The following is a 26678-nucleotide window of genomic DNA, read 5'->3' on the forward strand; positions in this document are numbered from 1 at the left end:
AAGGTTGCTTGAGTAAATGTTCGCTGCCACTAATACCCATTTTTCCTACTTTATCTTGGGCCCATCTAATGATTAGTAGTAGTTGATACGGCACCATATAGTATCTACAGAAGAGGCATTATTCTCAGATAACAAAAAGGATTACTGTATGATAACAATAGGACAATTGCCTTTGGTCAGGCACAACTACTAATTTGGAGGAACTGGGAATCTTGAGGAGCTAGGCCAGGTACTTTTACTTCTCTGAGAGCAGTAGAATTCCTTGTTTCCACCCACAGACTGTGTGTCAAATCAGCAGAATGGGTGGAGCCAATGATCACGAACATTAACGTCTTTAACCTATTACCTTATCTAACAACCAATATCTTCTCAAAGGTATTTAAGGTTGGGCAGGAAATTTCAGCAAAGGCCAAATTCCATGAAAAGAATATTATTAAAAAAAATTGATTATGGCTAACATCAGAGGCCAATTATCAATTTTGAAGGGCAGTATGAACCTGACGCTTAACAGTCCATCAACTGTGAGGGCTCTGGTCTTTCACAGCCTCAATCAGCTATCCCTATGTTTCAATAAGGTGTTCACCTAGTTATAACTCCAGAGATAACTCATAAGCACTCCACTCATCCAGATAATTGTTTCTTCATTGGTGGATGGTGTGGAGGAAGCATCCTCTGAAACATGGTCACTCTCTTCCTCAGTGGAGATTGAATTTGCTCCAATGGTAGCTTCACCATATCCCTCCCTGAGCACATGCATTTATGATGGAGAATAAAATCAATCAGCTCTTCTGCTCACCAAAGACCTACTCCAATCCTTCTGGGTACATTGCTTCCTTTCTGCCCAGAGGTATCGATAACTCTTTAGGGCTCATTTTCAATGTTCATCACTCCCAATTTTGCATGGAATTGGAACAGTTGCTCTGATCTCCGGCCAGTTCAACAGCTTTCAGCTTACTGGGGATTCATGATTGAAATAATTGGCATTCCTTATCCCAACATTGCACTTTATTGGTAGTTGTTGTTCCTTTTCTCCTGTAGATAAACAAGTAAATTTGAGGAGCATTACGGGTGGACACAGTTTCATTAGTGCTCCCACAGGCCAATGATAACCTTTTATAGTTGTCCCTCACTCACACTTCCAGTTCCATGAGACTTGGAGACCCTGGTATTCAGATGCAGATAACCAGTATATAGGAAAACCAGTTGGAAAATTGACATATCAGGAAGGAGGTTGCAGACAGCTATGAAAAGGTTGACTGAACAGGCAAAAATGTGGCAGATAGTGTGTAATATAGAAAAGTGTAAAATTATTCATTTTGGCAGGAAGAATAAACAAACAGAATATTCTCTAATCACACAATGATGGCGGAACTCTGAAATATATAGAGACTGTGGTGTTCTAGTGCAATGTTCAAATCCACACTTAAAGATGCCCTTCTCAGGGCTAACTTGTACTGCTGTGAAATTCTCATGTTCTTCACTACTCAGTTGTCAGTGAAGCAATGAGAGGGGACTTAACCTGTCCAAGTAAAGAAGGCTGCTTTTTAAAAATGGTGTCATCACTTTCCTGGCTATCAGGACCACCATCCTGTTCCCACTCCTCCACATGATTTCAGAGCCTCCACATTTTACTTTTGTTAACTGATTAACCTCGAATAACCATATTCAACTGTACACAGAAGGGAGTGTGCCATTGACTGTGAGGAAATTCTGCCAGTGGCAGCTGATATGGAAGGCTTTGATGAGAAAACATGGAGTTGAAAACTGCAATGAATATTGATCGCTATTATCCATCACCAAAAACGTCACTTCAAGACTTTAGGCATACATTACTGGTCTAAGCACTAGCATCTGATAGACTCTAGGACCATAAGATACAGGAGAAGTAGGCCATTCACCTTATCAAGTCTGCTCTGTCATCCAATGAGATCATGGCTGATCTGATAATCCTCAATACGACTTCCTGTCTTTTCTCTATAACTCTTACTGATTAAAAACCTATCTATCTCAGCTTTGAATCTATTTAACAGCTGAGCATTGACAGCCTTCTGCAGTAAAGAATTCCATATATTCATTACCCTCTGTGAGGTAAAAAAAACCCTTACCTCTCTCTTAAATATGCAAACTTTTATTCTGAGATTGTGCTTTCTGGTTCTAGAATCTTCTACAAAGTGAAACAATTGCTCAGTGTCTTCCCTGTCAAGCCCCCGAAGGGATTTCTTAATCAGAAATTGTTGGAAAAGTTCAGTGGATCTGGCAGCATGTGTGAAGGGAAATCAGAGTTAACACTTCAGGTCCTGTAGCCCTTCTTCAAAACCGCAGAACTTCTGTTCTGAAGGAGGGTCATGGACCTGAAACCTTCTTTCTCTCACAGATGCTACCAGACCTGCTGGATTTTTCCCGCCAATTAATGATTTTGTTTCTGATTTTCAACATCAGCAATTCTTTAGTTTTGTTTTCCCCTAAGAATCTTGTATGTTTCAACAACATCACGTCTCATTTGTCCAAACTCCAATGAATGCGTGCCTATGTCTCCTAATAAGAAACTCCTATTATGCCCAGGATCAACTTAGTGAACTATCTCTGGACTACTTCCAATGCCCATATTTCTTTCATTAGATAAGGGGTCGAGTAGATATTTTGTTGACAATATTCTAGGTTTTGGCTGACTATTGCCTTGTATAGTTTTAATAAGACTTCCCTATTTTATACGCCATCGCCTTTGAAATAAAGACTAATATACCATTTGCCTTTCCTATTACTCATTGAAACTTTTAGTAATTTATGCATGAAGACACCCAAGTCTCTCTGTGCTGCTGCTTTCTGCAATATTTCTCCATTTAAATAATATTCACTTCCTCCATTATTCCTGCCAAAGTGCATAGCCTCTTATTTCCTACATTATATTCTATTTGCCAAATTTTTGTTCACTCGCTTAACCTGTCTATAACAATTTGCAGATTCTTTGTGTCATCCTCACAATGTGCCTTCCAATCTATTTTTGGGTCTTCCACAAGCTCAGTTTCCAGCTTTGATCTCTTTGTAATCATGTCTTTGGATTGGCTAGAACATCATTCACATAACCTCTATTTGTGTCATTAATTCATTTATTTCCTTCTGATTGCTACACACATTGAAGTGAAGAGCCAGTAATTTTTACTTTATACCATTTTTTCCACCTTTGACCAAATTTTCCATTTCAAAAAAATGTTTGTATACTCTCTCCCACTCTGGATATCTGTACCTAAATAGTTGCTCTGCAATATTGCTGTATCCTTTTGCGTCATAAGCCTTTGTATCCCTTCTCCAGAACTGTCCCCATACATATGGTTTAAAGCCGTCTCTACAGGTCCAGTTTCTTTATTCACCGTGATGTTGATCCCACCACAACTCAAGTGAAGCCCATCCATCCAGAGTAACTTCCTTCTACCCCAATACTGATGCCAGTGCCCCATGAACTGAAACTCATTTCTCCCACATCAATTTTTAACCAATTATAAGGTGCAGTATACTAAGTCATTAGTGCTCCACTGATAGCTCCTTCAAAACCTGTGATTTCTACAAGGCAGAAGGACAAGGTCTGTAGATGCAAGGGGACACCACCTCCTACAAGTCACACATCATCCTGACTGGAACTATGCAATTCCTTCACTGTTCCTTCCTGTCTCTGTTGTTTTGCTGGAATTCTGGAAATTCCTTTCTAACAGCACCATGGGTATATCTATTCCAATGGTCTGCAATGGTTCTAAAAGGCAGCTCACTACCAGTTACACCCACATTATGTGGGGCTAATACTTGGGTGAGTTATCTTATGAGGAAAAATTGGATAGGCGAGGCTTTATCCATTGCTATTTTTGAAACAGATTGGAACAGGTTGTTTGAAACCGATAAGATCCAAGGCATCTTGACTGTGTGGAAAGGATGTTTCTGTTTGTGAGTGAATCTAGAACTAGGGTCACTTTTAAAAATAAGGGGTCAGCCAGTTAAGACAGAAATGAGGAGAAATTGTTTATTGCAGTGACACAAGTCTTTGGAACTCTCGTCCTCAAAAGGCAGTAGAAGCAGAGTCTTTCAATATTTCTAAGTCAAAGATAGATAGATTCTTGTTAAGCAAGGAGATGAAACAATATTGGAAATCAGTGTGTATGTGGGGTACTCACATTAACCCTGATCCTATTGAATGGCAGTGCACGCTTGAGGGCCTACTCCTGCTGCCAGTTTGTATATTGATAATTCACAGCCACTTTACAAGTTTTGCTGTTGAATTTGCTGTAAATGGAAATCTTCTTAAATCACATGAATTGATGTGAACCTGCCAGTTTTACACTAGCCTGATTGTAAAATCTCATGAAAAGTTTATACTTTAGTGATTGATGAATAACTGAGTTTTCAAATAATGTACTATGTTCATAATTATGGCAAAACAACTTTCTTGGCTTTGAGAAATGAGTTTTGTATTTAAGAAATGTCAAATTTCTCTATTATACACAATACACAGGTTTTAATATAACACACATTCATTTAAAGTACATGTATGTACGAGTGTCTACTTTTATTGCACACATATTTCCTAACCTGTATTTTGTTATCTCTGTAAACTGATTAAGAACTGAAGGGCAAATCAATACCTCTCATGAGATAGCATTTGTTAAATTTGCTATTCCGTGGGATGGATCTTATAAGCCACCATTTGGCTACTTTCAAGTCCATAGCAAATAAAACACAACGTGTAGCATTCTCCTGAACTGGATTAAGTTCAGGAGAGTGAAAACTCATTCTAGAGATTATTAGACCTTTGAGGTCAGATATCTTCAAGATCAGCAGCAAGTGCTATCACTTCAATTCTAACTACAAAATCTGGGCCAAAAACAGTTAAAAAAAAATTCAAAACCAGTTAAATAAAATAAGGATGGAGGATCAGGTGATGTGTTGTTTCTGTATGATATGGGAACTGTTGCACCCCATTGTGGTTTCCTGTAACCGTGTCTGTCGTAAATGTTGGTCGCTGGAAGAATTCCGGCTCAGAGTCAATAAGCTGGAGTCTGAGCTTCAAACATTGTGACACATCAGGGAAGGGGAGAGCTGGGTGGACGCTGTGTTTCAGGAGACAGTTAGATTAACTAACTCGAATTTACCCAGTGATCAGGGACAGGAGGGTGTGGCTGTGAGTGAGGCAGGTCGAAGGATCCAGGAGGTAGTTTCAGGCGCCTCAGCTCCTGCCCTTGTCCAACAGGTTCAAGAGCTTTGCTCCCTGTGTGGACGGAAATGGGGACTGCAGGGAGGATGAGCTGACTGACTGCAGCACTGTGGTGCAGGGAGCCATTCAAATGGGGGCAGAGAACAGAAATATTTTTGTAATTGGGGATAGTATAGTTAAAGGCACAGGCACTGTTCTCTGTGACCAGGATCGAGAGTCCCAAAGATTGTGTTGCCTGCCTAGTGTTTGGGTTCGGGATAGCTCATCTGGGCTGCAGAGGAACTTAGAGTGGGAGGGTAAAGATCCAGTGGATGTGGTCCACGTAAGTACCAGCGACATAGATAAAATTAGGGCAGAGGCCCTGCTCAGGCAGTATGAACATCTAGGAGCTAAATTGAAAAGCAGAACTAAAAAGATAACAATCCCTGGATTACTACCTCAGCCAAGAGCTAATTGGCAAAGGGTCAATAAGATTAAGCAGGTAAATAGTGGCTAAGAATGGTGTGGAAGAAATAGATTTGAATTCATGGGACACAGGCACCAGTACTGGGGAAGAAGGGACGTGTTCCAATGGAAGGGTCTTCATCTGAACCATGCTGAGATCAGACTTCTAGCGAATTGCATAACTAGGGCTGTAGACAGGGTTTTAAACTGGGGGGTGCGTCAGTTATAGGGGAAATTAAAAAACCTGAATTAAAGGAGGAGGTAAGAGTGCAGAACTCAGGAGAGGTTATGAAATTTTCCAGCAGAGACACAAGTAGGACATAGTGTTTGGAAAGGGTTAGCAATCAAACCTCAAGCACACTGGACAAATGAAAGACAATGAGAAGAGGGACAGTTAATATTGGGCTGAAGGTGTTATATCTGAATGCATGCAGTAAAAGGAATTAGGTAAATGAGCTTGTGGCGTAGATCAAAACTGGCTGGTATAATGTGGTGGGGCATTATGGAAATGTAGCTGCAAGGGGATTAGGATTAGGAGCTGAATCTTTAAGGATATACATCTATTGAAAAGATAGGCAGGTGGGCAGAGAAAGTCGGGTTGCCTTATTAGCAAGAAATGAAATTAAATCAACACAAGAAACAAAATAAGGTCAGATGGTGTAGAATCTGTATAGGTAGAATTGAGGAACCGCAAAGATTAAAAAAAACACATAGTGGGAATTAGGATTAGATTGGTGCTGCAAAAGCACAGCAGGTCAAGCAGCATCCAAGGAGCAGGAAAATCGATGTTTCGGTCAAAAGCCCTTCATCAGGAATAGTTGGAGCTATGTACAGGCTTCCAAATAATATTCAGGAGCTAGGGTGCAAGATACAGCAGGAGATACAAAAGATGAAGGCTGTGGAGCCAGATCATTGAGTATATTTAAGACTGAGTATCAAGAGGATCAAGGATTACGGGAAGAAGGCAAGAGAACGGGTTGAGAAGTTTATCAGCCATGATTGAATGGTGGAGTAAATTCGATGGGCTGAATGGCCTAACTTCTGCTCTTATAGTTTATGGCCTTATTTTGGGATTCTGGACCAATCTGGATTGGTGCTATTTGTTCATAACTTCAGTGTAACATACAAACCTCAAATGAGTTTTTGACTATACATTTTTGCTATCACTATGACTTTCTATGTCAGACAGCTGTTACAATGTTTCTTGGGAACAATAAACCAGAATAACCCAAAGTTAACAAATGATGTCCAAATTAGGAAATTACCAACTATACCCAACTTGTTGAAGTTTTTCTTTGAACATGAATCCATGTAAACATGAATTAACAAGAAAATTACAGTCAGTAAGTTCAATAAATTAGTGGGTTTCTTGAGGATTGCACTGTCTGCTCCACCCTCTTCCCCTAAAATGCAGGCAGGCCCCATAGTGCTGACATGCTGTTGGCAGGTAAACAAACAGAGAGTGGGGCATTTGTCCCATAGTGGGAGGAAATCCTATTCTTAATCTAATCTGGTTGGACCATTAGCTCTAGCAGTCTCAACAGTGTCACAACTGAGTAGGATCTTGCTGAAACTGCATGTAGGTTCCGGGATTAAGACAGTCATAGCATCTGGACACAGATAAGTCTGGGATTTTGAAAATGAAAATTTTAGGAGCCAAGGGAGTGGTTTAGGGGACTGGGAGTGAAATCTAGAAGGCAGAGTATTCATCTTGAGAGGGTTGCTGCTGGTACACAGCAGGCTAGCTACATGCCATATTGTATGTGCTACTCAATGAAGAAGAACCAAATCATGGACCGTAAAATCTATTCCATGGAACAGCAGATATAACAAAAATTCTCTCACTAGATTATAAGTATTAACATCAATTTCCGCAAAATTTGGCATTGTGAAATCTCACTGCCGTTCCAACATAGCCTCTGAAATGTAGGATCTCTTAGTTTTCTGACACAGATTGGTACAGAATCCCTTATCAAGCTCCTTTAACAAACCTCATTAAACCATCTGATCTGTCAGGCAAAACTGAAGTAAAACTGTAGAAATGTAATGTCTGTTCAGTGTTCTACACTGAAATAACTCCACAGACGGTAATATCCCATCACCCAGTCACACTTCATTTCCATGTGGAAAGTCCATGACTCTGGTGTAGCTTCATCAGAGTTAACTCCCAGAGTATCATGGTGTCTGACACTGTTTTTTTTATCTGTCAGCCAGGGCTCCTTATTAGACCAGATTAACAGGTCCAATCAGGGAACTCATATTCTATAATTTCCACCTGGCTGATTTTGTCATAATTTCAAACATTTTTTAAGTCAATCATACATTTTATAGACATTTAGAACAAATGTTCCTTATTGTTCTGTTTCCATGTTAAATATCATCCTTCAGTATTACCATAAATAGATTCTATATCCCATATGCTTTCTTGGGTGGGGCATGTCACTGGATCTATTTCGGGAAGAAAATAAGAAAAACATCTCTGAGAAGCCTACAAGCAAACAAACTAATTCAGGAAATTACAATTGCCCTGAGTAAGTATAACTTACTTTTTTGTACAAGGTGATCTTTATCTAAGCAAGAAATATGTCCAGCTCTGAGTGAGGAGTATTCAGTGAATCGGCTTCCACCACATAGAGTCATAGAGATTGACAGCATGGAAACAGACCCTTTGGTTCAAATCATCCATGCTGACCAGATAACCCAACTTAATCTTGTCCCATTTGCCAGCACTTGGCCCATATCCCTCTAAACCCTTCCTATTCATATACCTATCCAGTTGTCTTTTAAATGTTGCAATTGTACCAACCTACATCACTTCCTCTGGCAACTCATTCCATACATGTACCACCCTCTTTTTAAAAACATTGCCCCATAGGTCTCTTTTATATCTTTCCCCTCTCACCCTAAACCTATGTCCTCCAGTTCTGAACTCCCCCACCACAGGGAAAATACTTTGTCTATTTATCCTACCATGCCCCTCATGATTTTATAAACTTCTATAAGGTCTCCCCTCAGCCTCCAACGCTCCAGGGAAAACAGCCCCACCCTATTCAGCCTCTACCTTCAGCTCAAATCCTCCAACCCTGGGAAAATCCTTGTAAATCTTTTCTGAAGGAGACCAGAATTGCACGCAATATTCCAAAAGTGGCCTAACTAATGTCCTGTACAGCCACAACATGACCTCCCAACTCCTGTACTCAATACTCTGACCAATAAAGGAAAGCATACCAAACGCCTTCTTCACTATTCTACCTACCTGCGACTCTACTTTCAAGGAGCTGTGAATCGCACTCCAAGGTCTCTTTGTTCAGCAACACTTCCTTGGATCTTACCATTAAATGTATAAGTCCTGCTGAGAGGACTTAATAGGTCTAATAAGGTCTTTATGTTCTGGAAAACATAATGTCATAAGATTTATTAAGTTCTGGAAAAAAAAACTTTCTGACATCTAACCTAGTTCAAGCTTTATAAAACTTGAAATTGTGACCCATGGTATTCCATAAGCAATGGCCTAGTAATATTATTGCTGGATTATTAATCCAGAAAGTAGCTATTGTTCTGGGGACCACAGTAGTTGATGAAATTTAAATTCAATTTTTAAAAATCTGGAATTAAGAATCTACTGATGACCATGAAAGCACTGCTGATTGTTGCAAAAAAAACCCAATCTGGTTCACTAATATTCATCAGGGAAGAAAATCTCCCATTCTCACCTTGTCTGGCTGAGATGTGACACCAGATTCACAGCAACATGGTTGACTCTTAACTGCCCTCTGAAATGACCTAGTAAGCCACTCAGTTCAAAGGCAACTAGGGATGGCAATAAATGCTGGCCAGCCAGCAACACCCACATCCCATGAACGAATGTAAAAAAGCTCATTTAGTTGAATGAACTGCCAATGAATAAACTGCCCATTGAAACACATTCTCCTGATCATGTCATAAATTTTGATCAAATCACCACTAAGTTCATGCTCCTGAAGCAAAAAAGCAAAACTGGCAGCATCATGATTAAAGAAATCTCTCTTCTTTTATGTTACTGCCCAGTAAAATTGAGCAAAGAGCAATAGAAAGTTAAAAATTTCATGTTTAGTCTCATTGTTAGCGAGTTCCTATTTATAACATACTCTCCAACCATAGATGTCAAGCTAACAACTTCTGACTCACTGAATTATATTTAATTTTCTTCAAGTGCTTGATACTTCCCCTATATTTGATAAACTGAAAAAAACTTCATATTTCATTTTAATTTCTGTAAGTCTTCTTGTCTATGTCATGTTGTGTCTTGTTCCCTCATAAAGAAACAACATATTTTTAAGTACTGGGTGCCCCAACCAATTTCACAAGACAGCCTGGCATTGATAAAGGTAAACATTCTAAGTTTTTTCCCCACCAGTCATTAAATGCAATTACTATGGGGAAAGGGAAATAAGGAGAAGTATGCAAGAAGGAAGGGAATCTGATCCAGTATTGATGTGAGGATCCTCTGTAAAACACAATGTGAGTGTTGAATCATGCTGGTATCGGCCGGAGTGTCCTCTACTTAGACTCAGGATCAATATGAGGGTCCTCTTTTCAGACCAGGTGTCAGACCAGATGCCCTTTGTTCAGACCCAAATTTGGTGTGAGTTTCCAATCAGACCGGGTATCAGCTCGAGTGTCCTCTATACAGACTCGGTATCAATGTCCGTCCCTTAGTCAAACCAAGGATTACTGTAACTGTTCAATGGGACAAGTAGCTTCTTTCAGCACTGTAGGGATTCTCTGATTCTATAAAGCAGCATCCAGAGAAGCTAAAGAATAGTAAATTTATTTTTGTTGTATAACTTGTCTTCAAAGAGGTTCCAACAAATGGGGCAATGGAAAACAAGGTAAGCCCACCTTTAGACCATCAAACAAGAGTGAGCTCCAGAACTAACAAATACAAATGATTTCTCCAAAACAGGTTCACGGTTAAGGGAGGTACTCGAGGAGTTGGAGGATGCTATCATCACCTCTTAGTACAAAGCCACCTCACTTGGTGGCTCTAACACTGAAGTTATGCTGTTGGTGGTGTGTCAAAGAAACCTGAGGACTACAAGTTTCATCCAAACAATTCTCATGGATTGACCCATGAGTCAGCTGATTAGCCATACGACAGAGGCAATGCTCAAGCAACACAAAGCAATGCTGCAGGCAGCAGCTGCATTTGGGACTTCAACAGTGTGGCGAACATTGATTAAAGTTCAAACTTCTGCTCAGGACTTTGGGCAACAGACAATACAATGCTGTAAGTTGTGTTTTTCTTTTTCTTATTGGAGCTTTGCAAAAGCTGGCAGCAGCCATCATGCAAGTCACCAAACTATTGATTAGATTGCAGGTCTGTGCTGTCCTGAAAAGGTTATACTAAGACCATGCTGCGACCATTCCTCTGGATGGGAGTACACCCCTGGGTCCTGACTGTTGAAGGGAGCACTGGATTCTCCTTCTGGCACCGAGCCAAAAGCAGCACCTCTCATAGAGCATAGACTGCACACAAGATGACGACACTCAACCTTTGCAGGGCTGATACTTCGGAAATATGACACAATAGAACAACTAGCTGAAAGATTTGTCGAAAGTCTGCGACTAGCTGGAATTTTAATTCATGTCTTTACTACCTCCACTATTTTAGGTTTGAAGAAGTTGTGTGGGTAGGAAATTGTGATTGCCATTGCAATGTACTGCTGATTCAAATAATACCTTGACTTTAAACTATTAGTTGCTATCAAATAAAATCTTTATTTAATGTCAAACTTTGCAAAGGTTATAACATTTTTTAAAGTATATGTAAGTTTAATTTGCATTTCCAATGATTCCTAACATTATTTCATGTAATTTTCAGTAAAGGTTTCTCGTTGTAAATTGCTATTCAAATTTCCAAATGGATCTTAACATCATCATAAAAACTGTTTGTAATTAAACTACATTTCTTAGGATTTAGTTAAGCTTTACTAAACTTGCTGTAACCTGTATCCGTTCAAATGTCTAGGTTAACATTTAGTCTTTCAGAAACATTTCTGTTATAATTCGTAATTAAAGTTTACTTGCTGAGAGTATGAAACATCTTGTAATAGAACAGTGTTTGAAGTTAATGAAAGCTGTGTTTGATCATTGTTGTGGTGTGACTACTGTGGGAGACTTTAATTGTGTAAAGACTTGCAACATACCCGGCCTCTGACCCCTCTGCCCTCTTGAAGCAACTCTTCTTGCATGTTTAAATGGTTTAGCTAAGAATGAAACTGTCAAGAAAATGCTAGTAAGACATTTACAGAATAGGCATCCTCAAACACTGCAAAACAATCAATATATGGTATATGTTAATTATACTACTAATTTTGTCCCTCCATATTTTGTTGTTACTTCTTTTACTCCATTGGTAAAAATGGTGAAAAGGTAATTATTGCAGTTCAGCTTTCATTGGCTCTCAAAGCTCGTGTGTTCCATGCCTGATTCTTAGTCGGACCAGCATAACATTGTAATATGCTTAATTGAGGCAGGCATATCAAATCATCAACTACCAGAGGTAGAGAGGCTAGTGGGTAAAACTTGAATCCAAAGAAAATGAGAACAAACTAATTTAAAATTGACTTATTTGATAGAACCTTACAATGTTTAATTTTCTACAAAGGGATGACGGTGAGAATAGGAGGAGGCACTAGACCCCCATTAAGTACATTATGCCATATTATTGCCTTTGGAAGAGGGCCTTATGACCCTATGAATAAGTATTTGGGGTAGCCAGCTGTCTCATGTAAGATCAGGAGCCTTCTCCTGTTCGTAATCTGCTCACTATCCAGATGTTTCTGAGGTTTCAGGTACAAGTCAGCTATTTCATTGCCTCTGATGTGATTTCCCAGAGTATCTGGTTGCTACTGACTGCTGTATTTGGACACCTTGGACTAAGGATAAATTATGCAGTTCATAGAGGAGTACCACAATGTGAGAGACACACATCGCAAGGTATGTCAGGGTCCCACCTGATATTGTCAAGGCATTTGAAACAGCAACAGCACGCTTATGCTATGCTCAATAACGACTTTTGTCATTCCAATGACCTGGATAATGAATTCTTCAGGAGGGCTCCCTCGGAGAGCACAGATGTCATCCATCACGGATGAAATGAGTATGTAGTGCCTCATTATTTTATGCTAGTTAAATCTGACTATCTCATTATGAAAGTTGCACCTTACTGGCAACAAGTGGCATTTGGTTCACATACAATATGTGGTTAAGGTGTTTGTAAATACGTGTAAGGTCAGGAAAATGGATCCTGTTGCAAGTTACGCACTATCCTGCACTATCAAAGAAAATCAGAATGGTAATATGAGTCCTGTTGGTAAAACCTTAGATCTAGGGAAACCTACCAATTAGAAGAAATCCACTGCTCACTCATACTTAAGGAATCATACCCACAGGGAAATTAGCAGTTTGCGAATATTTAAATTGCATGACATTTCATATCATTTCTTCTTCAGTTTTGTAGCAATGTGTGTCTGAACAGGGAGATGACTGTATGAAATAACTAAATAAAAACCAAAAGAACTGTGAATGTTGTAAATCAGAAACAAAAAGAGAAGTTGCTGGAAAATCTCAGCACATCTGGTAGCTTCTGTGAAATCAAGTTAACATTTCGGGTCCAGTGACCCTTCCTCAGGATCCGTAATGTTAACTTTGATTTCTCTTTGCAGATGCTGCCAGAACTGAGATTGTCCAGCAACTTCTGCTTTTGTATAAAATAGCTATTCTTTATCATCACCATTCTCCAACCACAACACTTGAGTTGCAGAGTACTGCCATTTGGCTGGAAGAAAACATTTGTGTTCTCTACTACCAATGTCTACAGCTGATCATTCCAAAAATGGCATTTCCTAGGGAGTTCATCAATACTTGCAATGATTGAGAATGAAGAGGAGCAGCAACAGAGGAAGAAACGTCCAGCTGTACCACATGTATCTGTTCCCTATCCATCTGCACTTGGATATCATAAGTTACTGACTGCATCGCAGCTGTTGGAACCTGACCTAGGAGTTGTGTATGAAGGCTTTATTTCCCTATGGAGGTAATCCAAGAGTTCCATGACATGTTGCCATATATGGAAAGAAATTTATTCTAGAAGTAATTTTCTTACCTGTGAATTACCAATTCAGGCAAATCTTTAGAATCAAACATTCATATGGGAGCATATAAAAGGTCCCTGGCGCTGTGAGGCAACAGTGCTAACCACTGAGCCACCGTGCCGCCCACGACCTCTTTAAAATAAATGTTAAGCATGGGCTAACATTTATTTTAAAGAGGTCGTGGGTGGCATGGTGGCTCAGTGGTCAGCACTGCTACCTCACAGCGCTAGGGACCCAGGTTAGATTCCAGCCTTGGGTAACTGTCTGTGTGGAGTTTGCACATTCTCCCTGTGTCTCTGTGGATTTCCTCCGGGTGCTCCAGTTTCCTCCCACAGTCCAAAGATGTGCAGGCCAGGTGAATTGGCTATGCTAAATTGCCCATAGTGCTAGGTGCATTCGTCAGAGGGAAATGGGTCTGGGTGGGTTATCCTTCGGAGGGTCGGTGTGGACTTGTTGGACCGAAGGACCTGTTTCCACACTGTAGGGAATCTAATCAAAGGAATAAGGAAAAACAAGTGACAGCACCAATCTTAGCCTGGTCGCGAATCACTTCTTCAGGCAGAGGGAAAATAAAAATCAGAGAAGCAATACAGTTGAGAATGACAATCATTGGTTTGACAAGTATTTTAAATATTAAAACTTAATTTTGTTTGTACTGAAGGTGTTAACCTGAAACCAATGACATTCATCTTCAATTTGAAGTTGTGTTACAAGCAATCAACTGAACCTTAAGCCAAAGTGTGAGTTGCTTGTGCCTAGGCTTCCATCAATGCTTTGTGCTGCCTCCTACAGTGTGGCACATGTCCCTATTCAACTGATTCATTTTTAAAATTATTTTGTAGGCTTTAGATATTGCTGCCAGACTCACTAGAATTGATGCAGCACATCTTGTAGATAGTGGGTGCATATTGCTGGCACATTGCGCTGGTACTGGAGGAAGTGAACATTTAAGAAATGGATGAGGCACTGATCCAACAGGCTGCTTTTTTCATGATGGTGTTGAATTTCTTGAATGCCATTGGAGCTGTATTAAACTGAGGCAAGTAGTGAATACTTTACCACGTTTCTGACTTGAGCCTTATATAGATTAACAGGTTTTGGATTTTCTAATCTATTCAGAGATGTAACCACACATCTCTAGAGCAGGTGGAATTTGAACCCAAGCTTCCTGTCTCAGAGATAGGGCCACTATCACCGTGCTACAAGAGCCTATTAACAGGTTCTAGAGATATTTTTAATCAGCATGTTCAGAGATGTTATTACACAAAAGCCTAATGCAATTTAATTGCTTTCAGGCACTTAAATAGCCAGCATTGGGACTTTTGTATAAACGTGCCCCCAAGTACTGCCAACAAGACAGAGTCTGTTAATTTTCCATTGCAGTACGTAGGAATTGACTTCCGGTTCAGAGATAGGGGCACTACTACTGTGTCACAAGAGCCTATTAACAGGTTTTGGAACATCAATAAATGACTAACCTACAGAATGTCAGTCAGGGTTCATTAATAAGCCACTTGATACCAATTATCCCAAGAGTTTAATGATAGCTCAGCGAGAGAGCATGCAGTGTCCATCAATGCTCTCAATGCCTCGAGGGAGACGTGGGCACCATGGGGATAGAGTGCTTAATTTCCGCCAACTTTATTTTTGATTTAGTCCCCTTCTTCTATCCCTCACCCTCTGCCTCACTTTCTGATGACCAAAAACATGATAACTCAGCAATATAGCGGGACTTGTATGAATCCTCTGTTGTGCCTGAAAACTGCCCAGCATAGATTCCCTGACAAGCACATTGCCAAATCAAATGAGCAGGAGTCATTTGAAAGCCACCCCGTCCTTGACTCCACTACTCCATCTCCAGCAGCCACCTCCCTATCCCACCCTAGTTAATTACACATAGACATCCTCTGAGTTGGGCCTTGGGTCATTGCCAGTAGCAGCTACTACTCTTGTTGATGTTGCTGACAATGAAAATTGACAGATTTTGGTTGGCAGGTCTTGGAGGCATCATTATGTGAAAGCCCCAATGCTAACCTGTTAAGTGCCTGAAGGCAATTAAATGGTATCAGGTCATCAATGGAAGTGACACAGAGGTCCCACCAAGTTCTCCAACCAGTGATGGTGACTGACATCACTAGAATCAAATTCCTATCACTGATGAATGTCTAGGAAAGATGGTTTGGTTTTTCATGGAAAATGGTCATTATTGGGCACGTTTGAGACAGAGTTATAGAGATGTACAGCACATAAACAGACCCTTTGGTCCAACTCGTCCATGCCAACCAGATATTCTAATTAAATCTAATCCCACTTGTCAGCATTTGGCCCATATCCCTCTAAAACTTTCCTATTCATGTCCCCTTTCACATGTCTTTTAAATGTTGTAATTGTACCAGGCTCCACCAATTCCTCTGGCAGCTCATTCCACACATGCACCACCCTCTGCATGAAAACATTGCCGCTTAGGTCCCTTTTAAATCTTTCCCCTCCGACCTTAAAGCTTTGCCTTCTCGTTTTGATTCCCCTTCCCTGGGGAAAAGACCTTGTATATTTACGCTATCTATGCTCCTCCTAATGTTTTTTAAACCTCTATTAGACCACCCCTCAGCCTCTGATGCTCCAGGGAAAACAGCCCCAGCCCATTCAGCCTCTCCCGATAGCTAGAACTCTCCAACCTAGAAAACATCATTATAAACCTTTTCTGAATCCTTTCAGGTTTCACAACATCCTTCTTATAGCAGAAACCAGAGTTGCACGCAGTATTCCAAAAGTGACCTAATAAATATCTTGTACAGCTGCAACGACCTCCCAACTCCTATCCATAATACATTGACCAATAAAGGCAAGCAAACCAAACGTTGTCTTCACTATCCTATCTACCTGCAACTCCACTTTCAGGAACTATGAAACTGCACTCCAAGGTCTCTTTGTTTAACAACACTCCCTAGGACTTTACCATAAAATGTATAAGTCCTGCCCTGATTTGCCTTTCCAAAATGCAGCACTTCACATCTATCTAAATAAAACTCCATCTGCCATTCCTTGGCTCATCTGATCAAGATCCCAGTTACTTTGAGGTAACGTTCTTTACTGTCTACTACACCTCCAATTTTGGCATCATCTGCAAACTTACTATCACTATGTTCACATCCAAATTATTTATATAAACGATGAAAAGCATTTGAATGTTAGCCTAAATGTTGCCATGTCAGCATGAACTGCTTCAGTATCTGAGGAGCTGTGAATAGTACTGAACACTGTTCATCACCTCTGATCTTATGTTAGAGGGAAAATTACTGTTGAAGCAAAGATGATTGGGCCAAGGATACTACCCCGAAAAATTCTTGCACCTTGTCCTTGAACTGAATTAATCAGTCTGCTGCAGTCAAACTCGCCTTCTTTTGTGCTGGATATATTCACTGATTCCCAATGAATTCAATTTGGCAAGGTCTCCTTGACGCAACACTCAGTCAAATGCTGCCTTGATGTCAAAAGCAGTCACTTGTACCTAACCTTTGGAATTCAGCTTTTTGGTCCACGTTTAATCCAAGGCCATATTGAATTTAGAGTCTGATAATACCTAAACTGATCATCACTGAGCAAGTTATTGCTCATTAAGTGCCACTGGCAGCACTGTCAAGGATATCTCAATCACTTTGATGATTGAAAATAGACTCACGGGATGGTAATTGGTCAGACTGGATTGGTATTTTCCACATTGCAGGTTAGATACCAATGTTGAACATGGATTGGAACAGCTTGGCTTGGTATGCAAATAATTCGGAAGCACAAATCTTCAATGCTAGAGCTGGAGTGTTGTCAGGTCCCACCGCTTTAAAGGCGTCCAAAGTCTACTCCTGAAATAAACTGAATCAAATTGAAAGTTGCAGACCTACAATGTTGGGAATTTCATTCGAAGGTTAAGTTGATCATTTACTCCTGACAATATAAATGTAAATTCTTCAGGCTCATCTTTTTCAGTGACCTGCAAATGACCTGGGTTCTGCCAATATTAAGGGTGAAACTATTTGTAGAGCCTCCTCCTCTGGCTTATTGTTTATTTATCCATTCTTTATGTGGTAGGACTGCAGAGCTTTGACCTGATCCACATAGGGGGAATAACACAGCTAGAACAGAACATGGATCTCTACATATTTGTTGACATAGTTAGAATAACAACCTTTGGATAATTAAGAAATACAGCTTGCATGAGAAATTCCACTTTGGTCCAACAGTTTTTGATTTGATTTGATTTTATTTATTATTTTCACATATTCCTAGGTACAATGAAAAGTTTTGTTTTGTGCAGCACAGGCAAGTATCATACAAAGTACATTAGAATAACAGAACAGAGCAAAGAATACAACGTTACAGCTGCAGAGAAGGTGCACATAAAGCAAGATCAACACTTTAAAATTTGAGGTCCATTTGGAAGTATGATAACAGTGCGGGAGCAGGAGTTCTTGATTTTGCTGGTACGTGTGTTTAAGCTTTTGTATCTTCCCGATTTTAGAAATTATAACTGGGATGGGAGGGGTCTTTGATTATATTGATGGCCTTCCCAAGGCAGCGAAAAATGTAGATGGAAGATTGGCTTGCATGATGGACTGGGCTGAATAACTCATTGTAGTTTCTTACACTGGACATGATTCCTGGGTAATGGCAGGTCTCTAGCCTATTCTCATTGAACATGGACTGGAACTGCAAGCTTGTGCCAATTCTCTTTAACAGACCTTTTACTACTACCCTCTTTGATGCCTTCCATAATGGAAATTCCAGCATAGAAAATCAGAAAAAGCTCATGGTGACTCAGTGGGTAGAACTGCTGCCTCACAGCACCAGGGTACCAAGTTTGATTTCAGCCTTGGGCGACTGACTGTGTGGAGTTTGCACATTCTCCCAGTGTCTGCGTGGGTTTCCTCCGGGTGCTTTGGTTTCCTCCCACAGTCCAAAGATGTGCAGGTCAGGTGAATTGGCCAGGCTAAATTGCCCATTCTGCTAACTGAATTAGTCAGAGAGAAATGGGTCTGGTTGAGTTCCTCTTCGGAGGGTTGGTGTGGACTTGTTGGGCCTAAGGGCCTGTTTCCACACTGTTCTAACCTCCAGAGAGGTCTCCAAGGATATGCATTGCAATTTCCCTGTTTGCCAGTGACTCTGCACCAATGTCAACTCTGAGCTGTGCATTCAAAATAGAATGGTAGATGTTCTCCAATGCATGTGACAACTTTAACTTTATGACCAGCACAAATAAAATGTAAGTAACGTATCCACCTGTTCCCTATCTTGTGGCCAAGGTTTTAGTCCAAACACTGAGGAGCTCACTTGAAGTGGAAAGCCACACCATAATTAGACAGTCACAAATGAGTTGAGTTAGTAACATAGCCTGAAAGCTTATCACTCGATTATCAAACCAAAGCTTCAATCTGGGATGAGCTTGCAATGGTGGTCATGGGAAGCGCCACAAGACCTCATTTAAATATGAAGGACTGTTACACCCGAAGCGTTAACTCTCTGCTTTCTCTCCGCAGAAGCCGCCAGGCCGGCTGAGTTATTAACGAGTCCAATGAGCGATTTGCTTAGGAGCACGTCATGTCTGACTCAGATTAAACGACGTGCGGCGACTTTTAGCGCTGATACAGCTAAGGATTAAACAGTAGAGTTACTCCTGATAGTTAACCTCTCCCTGCGCCTACGCCGCCGGTCTCCCACCGGCACAGTGACGGTTAAACCTCGCGGTGGTTTGTTTTCCCACGGCGCGGCGCGCGTGCTCCCACGTGACGATGACGCCGGTACCAAAACTACGTCGGGGCGTCTCGAAACTGTGCGACGTGCGGGAGAAACGCGCGCGATACGCAAAACACCTACCGGGGCGGGGAGCCTGGAAACAGCCGGTGTGCGCGTTCGTTCGGGCGGGGTGACTGGGTGCGGACGCAGGTTGGAACCGAAAAGAGCGGAGTCGGCAGAGAGAGAGAGAGAGGGAGACAAAAAAAAGGGGGCAATGGGGCGGGAGAGGCACACTCTCAAACTGTCCATCATATCATAGAGGCGGGGAGGGGACCCCGGTAGGAAATAAACCGTAAGCACGCGCGGCGCCAGGTGTAAACCGCAATGGTCCCCCCCCGGTGGAGTTAAACCGGCACTCGGCCCATCACACTCATTGTCGTTAATGGGCGGCGGGAGATGGGGTCTTTACCCAATGTCCTAAATCGGTGTTAGTGGCGGCGGTGTGTCCTACCCGCCGCGGCCCCTGTTTAACTCTAATCCTCCCGGGGCTGCTACCGGCGCCGCCTCCTCTTCCTCCGCCTCTTTTGTGTGTGTGCGTGTGTTTTTTTTCCACACTCTATCTCTCTGTCAGTGTCTCCCTCCCTCCCTCCCGGCTCCACAAACTGCCAGACCCCTCCTTGTTATGCAGGATGATGACCTTCTGATGCCGGACAGGACGACAGACATCAGCCTCAGCGCGACTCGCCCAGCTCCGACCTCCTCCGGCCGCCCGGTCTCCGCACCGCCAGCCCGTGGTTTCAGTCGCCAGCGGCGGCAGCAGCAGCAGGAGGAGGAGGGAGACATCACCATCACCCAGTGTCCGGACATCCTGACCATACCGAGTCATCCTCCTCCTCCTCCTCCTGTTTCTCAGCTCCGAGGCCGCCCCCTGCCTCTCAGCCCCGGGGAGGAGGAGGAGGAGGAGGGAGGCGGGGACACGGACAGACTCTCCTCCACCGATGCCGCTCTGAAGTTTGCGGAGAGCAGCCAGCAGCACCGCGGCGGCCACAGGCTGATGGAGTCTCCCGGTAACATGACGGCGGCTAATGGCGGCGGCATCGGGATGTTACCGGGACTCGGCGCCGGCTTTCAGCAGCAGCAGCTCCACCATCACCCGGACGGCAGCAGCAGCGGCGGAGGGGTATCCGCCGGCGGAGGCGCCGGCAGCAGCAGCAGCAGCGGAGGCAGCAGCAGCAGTAACGGCTCCTCGCCCTCTCCGGTCGCCGCTCTCACCGGCTTCGGCACCGCCTGGTCGCCGGCTCCCGCCGCCCAAGTCAGCACTCCGCCCGCCTCTGCCGCCGCCAATACCCCGGCACTGTCGGCCGCCGGCCCCGGAACCTGCCCGGTGCCTAACTCCGCTGAAGACAGCTTTTTCCACGGCATCCCCTCCATTAACGGCACGGTCCTCTTTCAGAGCTTCGCCGGGATGAGCCAGGGTTACGGCGGGGGAGGAGGCGGAGGCACTAACTTCTCCCCCTTACCTCAGCAGCAGCAGCAGAGCCGGCGATCTCCTGTCGGCCTTCACCATCACCATCACCCCCAACACCAGGCCGCTTTCCCTCACCAGAGGAGCACCTACAACCACCATCAGGTACCGCTTTTGGGTCAAGTCATCAGTGTAAAGCAGACTTTATCCCTGTCTATCTGTGTGTGTGTGTCTCTCTCCCTGGTAACGTCCCTGTCTCCGGGTTGCTGGAGATGCCTTATGCTCTGATATCCCGGTTGGAGTAGGCAGACCCTAGCCTCCGACACTAACTGCCCAACGAGTCGTATCCGAATCTAAACGCTCCCCTTAACCACGGATCTGCCAAGTTTCTCCGACACGGTTTTTATTTTATTCTAAAGCGCTGCCTCAGCCTGTGGAGGGATTGAACTCAGCCACAGTCAGTTTTGCAGTTTTGCATCCCATATCTAATTCGAGCCTGTTGAGCTAGCTCCTTTTTTTTTCTCAATCGCCCACCACCACCGGGTAAGGGCATGGGGAGAGCCCACCCTCCGCCCTCTGCGCTAACAGTGACCGGCTCCCTATGTTAATGCCCCCGGTGGGCTCAGCGAGCATGACAGTGCTGGTTAATGCACAGGCTCGGTCTTTCATATCTAAACTTGATTCGTACGGATTTGCATTATCTGTTTAAATCTCTCTTTTTGATATGCCCCCAACACCGTTTGTCGCGGTTGCCGAGGTGCCTCCGACGGCAGGTTGAACCTTACTGCCAATGTACAGGATTTCTTCCCTGTAACCTGCTGGGGAGCAGTGGGGAATCCCAGGGGTCTGGATACATTTTTTTTCTGTTTTATTTTAAATTGGTGCATAGTATGAGGTGGCAACGCCTGGAGAAGATTACGAAAAGAAACCTTCAAATCTCTCTGACGTTCTGCAGCCACACCTTAGTTGAAGTTAAATGCTCTGATTTACAATTACCTAAATATATTTGCGAAATACTACTTATTGTGTGCAATTCATGAATTCGTTTGAATGTTGTTTTCCCCGTCGCCGGTTTTACGTTTATATAAAGATCGTTAGCTAAAGCTTGGTAATTATCCAAAGCAGGGAAAATAATTTATTCTCCATTACCAATGAACCAAATTTCACCTAAATTTCTTTAAAAAATAGGTGCGGTATTCAGCCTAACACTACAGCGTATTGGATGTGAACAGAAGGGGCATGATGCAGGGATAGGGATGCAGTGGAAAATTACTGTGCAGTTTACATGTACAGCGAGAAGGTTGTTTTCAGTTCTGCCTGGCCCTTTAAAATAGGGAGCAAGGTTCTTTGCCAACATTGCATATTATTTGTTTGTTCAAATAATTAAATATGATTCAAACATAATTTGACTGATTTACATAAAATCATGCTTGTTGAAGTTGAAATAGTGCACTATGTTTTCAACGACACTGGATAACTGCAAATGCAATGTATGTTACGCCGAACGAGAGAGCCAAACAATGGGGATTGGAAAAATTCTATTGCACAACAGCCAAAACAAAACTCTACTAGGCTGCTAATGAATGCAGTAGGACTGTTTGTGTTTGTTAAGCCTTTTGGATTAGGCTTGGACCTTTTCCATAATGTTCGAATATGCTTCCATCATTGCTACATTGTTATGGAACATCATCTAGGCAAATCTGGAATCCCACAGGTCTATCTGTATTTCATATTGACAACAGAGCATTTAAATTTAAACTGGATAGATTGGAAGTTGCATTTTTAATCTGCCTAATACGTTTCTGCAGTGATTTGATTAGGAAATATATTGGTAAAATGTAAAATATTTTTGTATGCTTTTTAATATTACTGATTTTATACCCTATTTCTATTACCTACTGTACATTTAGTGTCTGTCTTGAACTTTTTAAAATAAAAATCATGACAGTCTTACAGAGGGGATTTGGCTAATTACTTTTCTCTCAACTGTCAGATCAGTGATGTTTGACTACCCTGGATATCTTTAAAAATAAAACTTCCCTTGTAAAATCTCTTAGTATTTTGTTATAGTAGTTGGTAGATTTTCCTTAGGTTAAATATCAAGGTTTTAATAAATGTATTAACAAATGTACTGCCTGTGCACTAAGGTTTTAACCATGGAGACAAACTGAGCCTTTCCCAACTTCCATTGCGATACTCCAGCCCTTAAAAATATACATGTCTTTGTGCTAAATTATGTATTAGTACACTTCTTCTGTTTAAATGTTTATGTATTTATAACTTATGGTTTAATATTATCAGCCCATAATGAAACAGTCTCCATGGAACAGCCACCAGAGCAGTGGCTGGAGTGCAGGAGTGTCCTGGGGAGGCATGCAGACAAGGGATCACCGCAGATCTGGAGGTGTAGGAATGCCAACAACCATGAACCAAATCTCTCCACTGAAGAAACCTTTTTCCAGTAATATTATAGCACCACCCAAATTTCCTCGGTCAGCTCCAACACTGCCACCAAAATCTTGGATTGAAGACAATGTTTTCAGGACGGACAACAATAGCAACACTCTGTTACCTTTACAGGTAAGAACAGGACGTGCTTTTTTTGACATAAAAATAATTTTAAAATTTAATTTCCCTGAAGATTCGCCAGAAACCGTTTTAAATTTGACAAAGGATAGTTTTACTATTTTATTCTATCTTCTCTATTAACTACCTCATTTGTTTTGACATTGTATGCCTGTTTCATTCTTGTATAATTTCCTGAGATTTATTGAGTTGGATGAAGGAATTGAATTAAAATGAAATGCAAACGCAGATATTAAGAGCAGGAGTAGGCCAATCAGCCGCTTGTGTTTTCTCCAATATTCAATAAGGTAATGGCTGACTTGACTACTCCTCATTTCTGCTCACTCCTGATAATCTTTAACCTTTTTTTTTCTATCAAGCATCCATCCACCTCGGCCCTAAAAATCTTGCTTCTATTGCAATATGAGGAAGAGAATTTCTGACTTTTAAGCGAAGAAAATTCTGCTCCAATGTTTTTTAGTTTGTGACCACTAATTCTAGAATCTGAGATTAAATATCCTCTCCACATGCGTCCTGTCCAGACCCCTTTGAGATCCCTTCAATTCTATCAAGTTGCATCCTCCTCTTCTAAATTAAAGCTACAAACCCAATAAACAATTTTCCCATTCTCATTATTAGTAATTTTTCTCTGAACTGCTTGCAATGCATTTTCATCTCTTAAATAAAGATTACCAGTGTTGTACGTTATACTCCAGATGTAGTCTCATCAATGTTCTGTATAAAGTTAGAGGTACAATTATTTTTTAAAAATAATTTCAGTGCTGTTATGATTCCAGGCATCTTTATGCATTTTTTTGTGCTCACTTCAAGTTGCTTCTGACTCCCTGTCAGACTGTTAGTACAGGTATGCATTGATAGTTAAAGCTAGCAGAACTCCGCTAATGATGACCTGGATAAATGCATTACCTATGTTAAAATACCATGAGGGCACACAGAGGAGAATCCATTTTTAAACATATTCTTCAAAATGGTGTTTTTTTGAGCTAATTGCTTTAATCTGACTAGCTGAAACATTAGGAGCTGCGCTGCAATATCACAAACCCAAGATGTGTGTGAACATATACCATGAATTATTACAACAATAAACTCCGGGATTTTATTCCAGTGAGGAAAACTGGAAGTTTGTTCAGCCATTCTGGATTAAGAAATGTGTTGCCGTTGTGTTCCCACATATATTTTGTGAAGGTAAATTAGTTGTAATGTTAGAATGCTCATCTAAAGTGGCGCATCATGAATGTGATGGGCCCTACGTAGCTGCACTGTAGTTTGGCTCAACGGCTTCAGGGAAGCAGGCAAGAAATTAATATAGGCAACCAAATAAAACAATTCTCTTTTTTTTTTTTGGAATTATTTAGACTTCCACAAATCTGAGACCAGCAAGGAGACTCTTTGTGTCTGTCTCTTTCAGGACACTCAGCCCTATACTTGAAAATACTGCCTTATAGTCAAACATGCTTCAATGAGAAGTTTTACGTACTTCATTGAGAATATATATGTAACATCAAAATTTATAGTCACGTAAGGGAAGTTTCAAAGTTGTGAATTCAAAACTGTTTCTGTAGCTCTGCTGTTGTAGCTTTCCTTTAATCCTTGTCTCATTCAGTTAGTACAATGATGGGCATGATGGGTTCACTTGCAGTTAATCAGTGTAGTACTGTTAACACAAAGATTTAATAAAAGTGCAATGTTGGATGTTTGCTTTTTTTGTCTTTATGAACGATGTATGTCAATTAGCAGAACAGTTACATAAAATTACATTAAGTATACTCTCACTTTGGGAGTGAGGGATTAAATCCAAGAGTCAATATTATGTGGATCTCAAGTGATGTTCTTGATCAGAAATGTATTCAACTGTATAATATTTTTATAGTATAAAATATATTTTAAAATAACTTAAGCACCAATGTTAAATTAAGACAGACAAAGCATTTTAGTATAATAGCTGTTGAGATCTTAATGGTCTTGAATGCATTTTCTACTCTTGTCCATGTATAGAATGTTAAATAACTTATATTAAAAAGGTATTTTATGTGAAATCCCTAACTTAGTGTTGTATTTGCTCGTGGTTTTTATGTAGGCAGATATTTGGCTTCTTTGTGAAGTTGCAGCACAGGTCCTAATGTTTCAGCCAGTCAGATTAAAGCAATTAGCTTAATACCATTTTGAAGAATATATTTAACAATATATTCTCCTCTGGATATCCTTATAGTTTAACATAAAGTTTGTTCAAGCTGGAAATCTAATCAGATCAGATTTTGACTCAAATTTTGTTTTAAGAATGTTGGCAGTATAGTCAATATTGCTTGTAGATCATTTACGTCAACTGGGAAAGCTAATTGGTCTTTGGTTTAATGTCTTATTCAAAACATGGCACCTCCAGCATTGCAATCCTCTAACATTGTGCCCACACCTAGAGTAGGACTTCAACCTGCAACTTCATACAAAGGCAGAAGTGTTATCTGAATCACATCTCACAACTGTACAGTGGAAAAACTAATGTCTCAATGCCAATTCTGTGGGCACTCTGCTTGTCACATCCTCCAAATTAGAATACATAATTCAAAATCCCTACCTGCTACTTCCTAACCAATGTTGACCCACATTTATAGGTTATTAATGAAACGAAAGCAATGAGGAACATTAATTACTGCTTCTGAAAGTTCATCTAAATAGCATTAGAAGCCATTCCTTTATCTTTCAAATTGACCTGAAATATTCAACAGTTTTCATTGGGCATGACATTTTGAGTTTATAGCAGTTCCCTCCAATCAGTTCATAGCTGTCTGATTGTTCAGTCACAGTCTCTGATGACTTTCCCATGACTTATTGAGTTTTTCCTCATCCTTTCTATGCCAAGAGGAGAATATGAATCGAAAGATCACATTTCAAAAATTATAACAGAATAGCCTGCAGTCCATTGTACTGTCAGTGAAGTAGGTACTTGTGAAGAAGAGTACAAGGGGAAAGCCTCCAAATGGGGAACCATGTGCACGTTCGAAATTGAGCGAATAGCTCTGGGAATTCAGCAATTTTGACATTTCTGCAGTTTTCCTCTTACGAAAGGTTTTGTTGTTAATCTACAAAAATTACTCATTTTCTAAGCTAATAGTTTAGTCAAATATTG

At 41.2% G+C, this 26678-nt stretch overlaps 1 protein-coding gene across 4 annotated transcripts in view; it reads left to right on the plus strand.

The window, feature by feature from the left end:
- Positions 1 to 19604: 19604 nt before the first annotated feature.
- Positions 19605 to 26678, plus strand: part of LOC122551906 (cytoplasmic polyadenylation element-binding protein 2-like) — a 120326-nt gene continuing 113252 nt past the window's right edge. Inside the window, exons 1-2 of one of the 4 annotated variants that reach the window (XM_043694477.1) lie at positions 19605 to 21133; positions 23270 to 23548. In XM_043694477.1, the coding sequence (XP_043550412.1) occupies positions 20186 to 21133; positions 23270 to 23548 (1227 nt within the window). In that variant the 5' untranslated portion in view covers positions 19605 to 20185. The remainder of the gene's footprint in view (positions 21134 to 23269; positions 23549 to 26678) is intronic. The other 3 variants (XM_043694484.1, XM_043694490.1, XM_043694496.1) reach the window with 3 other exon arrangements.

Source organism: Chiloscyllium plagiosum, chromosome 1, assembly GCF_004010195.1.
Source record: "Chiloscyllium plagiosum isolate BGI_BamShark_2017 chromosome 1, ASM401019v2, whole genome shotgun sequence".
In the NCBI taxonomy this organism is placed as follows: domain Eukaryota; kingdom Metazoa; phylum Chordata; class Chondrichthyes; order Orectolobiformes; family Hemiscylliidae; genus Chiloscyllium; species Chiloscyllium plagiosum.